Here is an 8,615-nt window from a genome sequence, read left to right on the forward strand (position 1 = left end):
TGTATATATATTGTTAGTTATAGGATTTGCACCCCTCAAGACAGATCTCCTAACATTTTTGTAAGATAAACTCTAAACAAATCTCACTTCGTCCACAGCAATACTGTCAAACAAACCATAAGATGATGATTGTGACACTTCCATTCGCCTGTCATCGCCATCAAGATCGGAGGATTCAACTTTACTTTCAGTTGCACTGTTGTCAACCCAGTAAATCCTAATAAAATAATAATATCTATAATAATAAAACTAATAATATTTATAAATATTTATATTTAATAATAAATATATAATTTTAAGAAAGTTGATCGACCTGATAATTGAAGTGTCTTATAAACTGTGTAACTCGTTACTGATACTTGTTAATACTGATATTACTAATTAATAATCATTCTAAATCTACTTTATAAAGTTGCTAATTCCAGGTTAATTAATTCAGACGTTGTTAGAGTGGAACCGTGTAAGAGTGTCGATGATATTGGTATGCCTCTAGATAACCTCAATACTATGAAGTCCTATAGTGTTACTTCACGTGATACTACTCCGTTGCTATCGGCAACACAAAATGCGTTCTACCGGACGCCATTTTTTCACTGACAAACCATTGATCCGATTCTAGGGTAATTATTAAGATGTTGTATCTTAGTTTTTTTATGTAAATTTTAATTGATGATTAAATGTGTGTTCGATAACTAATGTAATGCGAGCTTTTGTGTTTTTAGTACATTTTGACGGTAAATTATTAGGTTTTAAAATGCCTATTCCAGCAAGACTATTCTTAACCATTAAGATTATGAAGTCACTCAGGCGTAATAAACGGTAACCAACGTCTGGTTCAGAACAAAGTTGGCCACCTGGTGTTGTGACGACACGACTGTTGTACTTTATTAACCTCAATACTGTTGGAGGTGTGGTTGATAAAGTATTTAGGGTTTTCTGATTGGGATTAAACACCTTGTTTGAATCAATCTTCATTTTGACGAATTGACCTGGCAAAAGGTTTACTTCTGTACTGCAAATTATAATTTTTGGGAACGTCTAGATACCATTGTTTTAGGATGTAAACTAATATCAGTGTTGGAAAACAATGCATCATAGTCAACATCATCATCATTATTATCATCCTTATTATCATTATAATATCATCACCATATCATCATCATCATCATCATCATCTTCATCATCATCATCATCATCATCATCATCATCATTATTCAAAACATTTATGAATTGACAATTAAAAAAATAAATCACAGTGTATTCATTACCTGTTAGTTGTGATATCAACAGCCATAGACCTCGGCTCACTCAGCCCTGTAACAATAGTTCTTCGATTTGCGCCTGACATTGATGATCTCTCAATTTTAGGGAGATACGTATTTCCCAGTTCTGTCCAAAATAGGTACCTTTTGTTTAAAAATTGAAATATCATTTATACACCACTGGAAAAGAATATCAGTAAAATATCAGTACACATCTACCTACGTATGTCAAGACACTATTATATAATTCAATAATTCAAAATAAAAACTATTAACATATCAAGTATTGGAAAGTTGGATGTGTTTTTTCATTGCATATTTAATACGAAACTTTCTACTTATTTAAGTATAGTTCGCATTTATTTTAATTATTCTTTCTACAGTTTGGTAGCTTTTTGCTAAGCACCTGCTTTAAGATATCCCGTATTTTGAACAATGAAGTTAGGCTGAGTCATTACACAATCAAAGGAAAAACTCAACGAACACCAGGGTATATTGGTTAGTGCTGAACAGGTTCCTGGCTCCAGCTCTACAATGTAGAAGAGGAGGCTCACATAAGTATGTATATTGTGACGTTATTAAAACGTACATGTTTTTTTTGGTCTGGGAACTCAATCAAAGCTTCTACATAATCATTACAAAAATAGTTTTATTGTATAATATGCCTATGTAGCTACTAGTAGCGCACCAGTAATCTTGGAAGCAGCCAGGGTTGGCGCCAGTTAAATGGGGGGGGGGGGTTGTATTATATGTATTATTTTACATACAAACTGTGAAATCGATTAAATACCCTTTTAAAAACGAGTTGACTGTGGCCGAGTTGACTTGTGGCCGAGTTGACCTGCTTCCTTTAAAACCTCTAAACTAGAAAGATTTTTGAGCCACACACGACCACGCCCACTTCTCTCTGGTCGGGACGCATTATTTTGTCAGGCGAAAATTATACAGGGCACTATTTTAAGACAATGGGTGAACTGATAACGTGAATATGCATGCATGATGACCTCCGTCCTTTCTTGTGGATGAAAGATATGGCGTAGGCAACGATCCCTAATAATACGTCTTGGTAGTCGAGTCAATGTGATTATATTTTATGAAAGTAATATTGAATCTGACTATTTGAGTAGTGTATAGATTTGACATGAGTTGTAGCAAACTAACTGTAGTACTGATTCTAAAGTATTGCCTTTAAAAATGCTCGGAGACACTAATTAAGAGTACTTTGGTTTAAAATTTGGTTTAATGGTGCTTTTTCTCGACAATTTATTTTAGTAAAACGAATAGGTAATAGGCATAGATCTATAGCAAGTGGATTATAAACATTCAGTATTAACAGAACCATAGAAAAATAAAATGTTCTATAAACTGACTGTACAATTATTATGACTGCCAAGCAACAGAATCAGAAAACTTTTAAAATCCAATTAAAATAGAAAAGCTCATTTAAGACGATCAAATAGGTCAATAATTTCCTACCAGATATAAATAAAACATAGTTGATTTACAGACATTATTTTACAACAAAAATCCTGAAAGTATTTATCTGTAAAACATTTTATATATATATATATATATATATATATGTGTGTGTGTGTGTGTGTGTGTGTGTGTGTGTGTGTGTGTGTGTGTGTGTTTTATATTTATATACATCTGTCATAAACAAATAAAAGTTAGAAAATGTCGCGCGCTGCAGGATAATTGCTTTATCTGATCCGACTATTTATATACCTACTACAATACGAATTTTGACAGATTGTATTTGCTTGTATTTTTATTTCAAAGACCAAGCTGTATGTAAACTGTGTCTAACCATGGGGATATATTTACAGTCAATTAATGTTTACACTGTCTAGACTACCAAGGCCTATTCGTGATTATGGCCTACACCGTGGTATAGCATTCATTCACAAGATTCAATACAACACTGATGCTCAAACTGCTTCCGCGAGGGGACATCTTGCATGCATGCATGTAAATCTACGTTTATCAGTAAAAAATTCAATTCACCCAATGACAGCCTGACCTAAATTAGTGCCTTCAATAATATTTTCTTCCTTAACTGTATGTGGAAAAAATGCCTCTTGACAAGAACGAAATGGGTGTGGTCATGTGTTACTCAAAATTTGCGGTCGGGACATCTCCCCCTCCCCCACCTCTCATAGAGGACAAAGCACACCAAGTCCGGTAAATCCTGGCGCCACCCCTGGAAGTAGGATTAATATTAATATACCCTTTTATAGGATGACATGCTATTCCCGACGGTCTTTCAAGGCCCGTATCAACAATCGTAGCTTCATATCCTCCACTGAAATAATTCGTCATTTTGATCCAGTTGTAACCCTCGTCCACCCAGTACACATTTTGAGCCAACCAGTCAATTGTCATAGCCAACACTCTACCAGAGGTCCCACTTTCAATGGCATGAGCATCGGCACCAGGCGTTTCTAAATCATCACTTAAGTAAATCCAGTGGTTAAAGGAATCATGAAAAGTAATATTCTTTGCGTGGTAATCAGCGGCTATTGAGTTCCAGAAGTGGCCACTGGATGCATAAGCTATATCATAATCTAACGTCTGATTATTTTTGTAGGATTCAGGACTTGCAGGAAGCCAACCAATGTAAGTTGCAAAATACTGGAAGCTGTAGTGAGCCACGAACAATGTATTCCCTGTAACCTGTCCATTTGCTGAAAGTTAACACAACAGAGTAAAACCATTCAAAGACATATAAGTACAAGTGTATACCTAAATAATGAGTGGAAATAATATTGTAAAGCAGATAAAATTTAACTGAAGGGTGCAATTCCCAAAATGAAAGAAACAAAACAAATTATAACAAGAAAATCTGAGATTACAAAGACTCGCCCTGTTGCAAAATTATCTATGTACTGAAAAAAATACTGGCATTTGTGTATTTTCCCAATGTAATATAACATCCTTAAACAATTCGAAAATTCGCATTCTAATTTTGACTAGCAAAAATTCGTCGCAACTTCGCATGTAGCATTGTCGGTTTTTTTTTTTTCATATTTGATTATTTAGCCTTAAACCATCTCCTATTCTAGACTGCGGTCGATCCGCTCGAGTCGACTTGGCCTAGCCAAATGAGGACTAGGCTGGCCCATCAATCAGACGAGTTTACACGCCGGCCAGACCGCTTCTAGTCTGCCGGACTGAATTGACACCCCTCTCCTACTCTGGCCTGCGGTCAGTCTGCTCGAGTCGTTCTGGCCTAGCCAAACGATGTTTGTCATCACAAACATTCTAAAATCTGCATCTTACTTTTGATCAGCACAAATTCGATGAGAACCGAGATACATGTAATATTGTCAATATGTGAACATTTAAATTTAGCTTTCGTATTTTTGGAACAACAAAATAAAAGATAACTAGCATTCTGATTTCCAATGCATTTCTCATACGGTATACTTCCAGAATCTTCTGCCTGCCAGGTTAGGGCGCAGCCAGCGTTGCAAATAGGCCAATGTAGAGATCAAAGATCTAAACAATAGTCAAAAACAATCAGTGTTCATAGTTGTCCTGCATCTCAGCATAACCAAATCAATCTTCATTGTCCAAAATAACAATTTATAGTGGAAATTCGTCTTTAGATACAAATAAAAGCCTACCATGTGAACAAATCACACTATCAATAAAAAATTACACAATCAAAATGTCAAAAAAATGAAATAAAAAAGTTTTAAAAAGGCCTTTACAATTTAGTTGAGAATTACAAAGTCAATAATAAAAATAGTTTATGAGATTACGAATAAAATTTACAGAGTAAAAAAATAAATCAAATTGATAAATTTGAAAGATATGCTAACAATTTTTCTGCAGAAAAGCAACAAGAAATTTCATTTTAAAATACTATGAAAATTTAAAGAAGTACTAAAATACAATTTTCAAGTTCAAAAAATAAAAAAAAACAAAAAGAATCAAAAATGTGGATGAACAATATCTATGGCAAGACCTATTAAAATTACAATGGAGGAAGAACGTAAGTGTTTTTAAATCTGGTGGTTTAAAAGATGGTAAGTATACATATTACCCCGAAAGTGGGTGATTATTTTGTGTTTAGTTAAAGCTGTCGCAGATACTTCATATTTCAGTTTTAGGTCATCAAACTGGATTTTCAGAATTCTAATGGCTTTTTTAAATTTTGTTTAATAGGTCATTCTTATATTTGGCTTTAATAATATTACCACAGACAACAAGACAGAAATAGATTACACTTACTATAGTTTATGATCCAGAACGGTTCCTATATACTCATTCATGAACAACTACACATCTACGCATCATCTACACATTCATCGTCAGTATTTATATTATGATGCAAACTATAACCATTTCTTTGGTTTTTTTAACATTTATAAATAGAAAATTATCTTTGCACCACTTAACGAAGTCTTCAACTTCGTTATGATATCCTCTTTGATCCTTTCTATCAGACACGTATCATCAGCATACTGAATAGTGAGACAGGAGTTTGTATACATGATAAAAAGAAGTGGGGACAGGACGCAGCCTTGGGGTGTACCAGTGTTATTTTATGTGATTCAATTCAAAAATGGGCCAACGTCTAAAATTTTGTCAAAAGTCTTACTAGGTAAAAATAATTATCTGTGCATGCCACGAACATAAAAATGTAATAAAATACTCGACACTGGCGTAGCTAGAAGAGAATGGGCCCCGTTGGCAATTTTGAATTGCCTTTAGAGACTGCCATACTAGTTCGGCATAATATCGTCTGCAAAGAAAAAATAACCCATTTGTGTTTTTACTTTTATTTGTACAGTATATACGCCACATTGCTACTCGATGATTAATTCCTGTAAGATATACCTAAAGAAGGCATTGAAAAAAAGAAGTGAAATTTTAGCAACTTTGGATGATGAACCTAACTCTTATAATTATATTGAATTCTTTTAAATTATAAGGAAATTTATGTATTTTTGAAAGATATTTTAATAAATGTATCGTAGTTATGTATAATATACATACTGTTACTATGTTTCTTTCATTGTCTTGAACTTTATTTTATTTTTGGGCAAGACACTTTACTTCTTATGTTTGCTTCTCTTCATCCAGGAATGGGTTGTGATTCATACGAACGAAAGAACGAACAAATGAGTGGTACAGCGCTCATCTAACCTACAGCACTGCAGGAGGTGTTGCATGGTTTATGGCTCACATCTTTATACACAAATGACAGGGTTGTTGGAATATCCCCACCTGTGTAACGTGACTTTGGAAAGGCCTGCCCCAGTTAAAAGTCTATTAAGACACTTCCAAGGTTGTCAAGTTGGGGTGGTTGTGGGGATAGGCTCTTATTACGTATAAAGTGCTCTCATATGACATGCGTCTCAAAAAGCCTCTGACAACCAAGTCCAGCTCCTGGCCTGCTCGTGTGGCCTAGTTTTTAAGCCCGCCGAACCTGCTTTTACTGACAGGAGAAGGTGTTAAAGCGTATCACTGGCGCCTAAAAACCAGTTACTTCGGGTAGATCAGGCTCGTCAACCTGGGAAGGCAACTCATCTAGGAAAAGGAAAACTCTGATTTCAAGCCTCCACTGCCTGGAGGTTCTGGCAACTCATGTGACGTCGCTTGAACCAACCGTATTGGCTGCTGCCTTTCCATTGGACCATTTCTGCGACGTGGAGTGTGGGGGTCTACTGCATGGGTAACAGTATACGCCCAATATCAAACTTACCCAGGCTTTGCACAATGGAGAGAGGCGATGTATCAGAAACACCACCCAGAGTGCGACTCCATAGTCTTTCGAGACTGAAGGATATCAAAGAAGACACTTCCATGTCGCCCAGTTATTATCAGACCCAGGTGGAAGGCCTCCATCTGGTGACAGTTTTATTGCTAAATGTCGTGGACGATCAGCGAGCCGTCTTTCCAAAAAGTTGTTCGTGCTTCAGAAGATGTTTATGTTGCTTCCAAGTGAGTAACATTGTTCATGAAGCTTTTCCTTGACCTAAGTCGTCTGCGTACAGCTAAGTAGTCATGCAGAGGGTGCCTCTCATCTAATGCTTTCCGAAGTCGATCCTTTTTGCCAGCTACTGCTCTTTGTACACATTTTTTTTTTCATTTACATTTTACTATAGGCTATTTCAATGCATGTTTATCGTATTTAGTGTATATGTTTCAAGTGCATCACAGTTATCGCGAATGCCACTTATATGCAGGTGTGTATTCAGAGAGTTATTAGTACCTGTCCTAGAATTTTTTTATTTAAATTCAAAATATGACTTCTGAAAATTTTAAAAGTCGGATCTTTCGGGGATTGTCTACAACACAGGGGGAAATTGACGGCTCCCAACAACCCCAACCATCCACTAGCACTACGACCCCCCCCCCCAAACGCTTCACATAAATTACTATTGCATTTTGGGCCGTTCTCTCCTAGCTACGCCGCTGATTTTGACAATGATCTGATCATGTAAGAAAAACAGAAAGTTTTTATTATTACAGTATTATCAAGAAACTATGACAATCTTTTCTCAAATTTATGCAAGTTTAATTTATAATTATTCCAAAAATGTAGCTACTTCTATTCCTTTAACCATTAAAGCCTGGGTCTAGACTAGACACTTTATATTATTAGATGCTAATTGACATGATAAAGAGTTACTGTGCAGGAACTGTAATTTGCATATTTAAATAATTATATGTGTATAATTGTTTCATAAATGTGCTAACTTATTATTTGTTTTAAATACATAGAGGATATTCTTTGGCTTTTAATTTAGGTGGCCAAACAAGTAAAAATAGAATAACATATAAAACAATGTAAAATATTTCATAAAAATTATTAATAAGTAAAATCCTTCTTTGAAAAACAATAATTAGTATATATTAGTATATATTTCTACTCTGACGCACACAAATCACACTTTCTAAGTATGGTAGCAACATTAATTTAGGCCTAAATATAAACAGTCGAAGAAAAATACCATACCTTTGGATGAGAGACAGGCTATCAAAAGCAATACTACTATACGAGAAGTCAACATTTTTGTATTATCTCAAACAGACGGACAGAACGCGGACAGAATGCTGCGTTATTGCGCATTACATTTCGAATGAGGAAGAAATGCCTAAGCAATAACAATAACAAATCTGAAAGATTGTCTACACCTCTAGGCATATTTTTCTTACACTCACAAGACAAATATAAAAACAATTCGAAATCACCCGCACGAGATGCTGTGCATATAATATATGCACATCATCTCAAATATAATAATATTATGAACTGACATTATTGATTTCACGCATGCTTTACTGAGAACATGTCCTTACAGTCCCGTGTATGAGACATCTTAACATATGGTTTTT

General features: G+C 35.1%; 1 protein-coding gene across 1 annotated transcript; it reads right to left on the reverse strand.

Moving 5' to 3' along the window:
* Window positions 1-72: 72 nt before the first annotated feature.
* Window positions 73-8,347, reverse strand: LOC117124549 (low-density lipoprotein receptor-related protein 5-like). The gene is made up of 4 exons (XM_033270813.1): window positions 8,236-8,347; window positions 3,493-3,949; window positions 1,269-1,406; window positions 73-217 (listed from the first exon to the last, which is right to left on the reverse strand). Exons 1-4 carry the CDS (start codon window positions 8,288-8,290, stop codon window positions 73-75), a joined length of 795 nt encoding a protein of 264 aa, XP_033126704.1. The 5' UTR covers window positions 8,291-8,347.
* Window positions 8,348-8,615: the final 268 nt, after the last annotated feature.

Source organism: Anneissia japonica, unplaced genomic scaffold, assembly GCF_011630105.1.
Source record: "Anneissia japonica isolate Jap-2015-1 unplaced genomic scaffold, ASM1163010v1 scaffold287765_len193233_cov156, whole genome shotgun sequence".
In the NCBI taxonomy this organism is placed as follows: Eukaryota; Metazoa; Echinodermata; class Crinoidea; order Comatulida; family Comatulidae; genus Anneissia; species Anneissia japonica.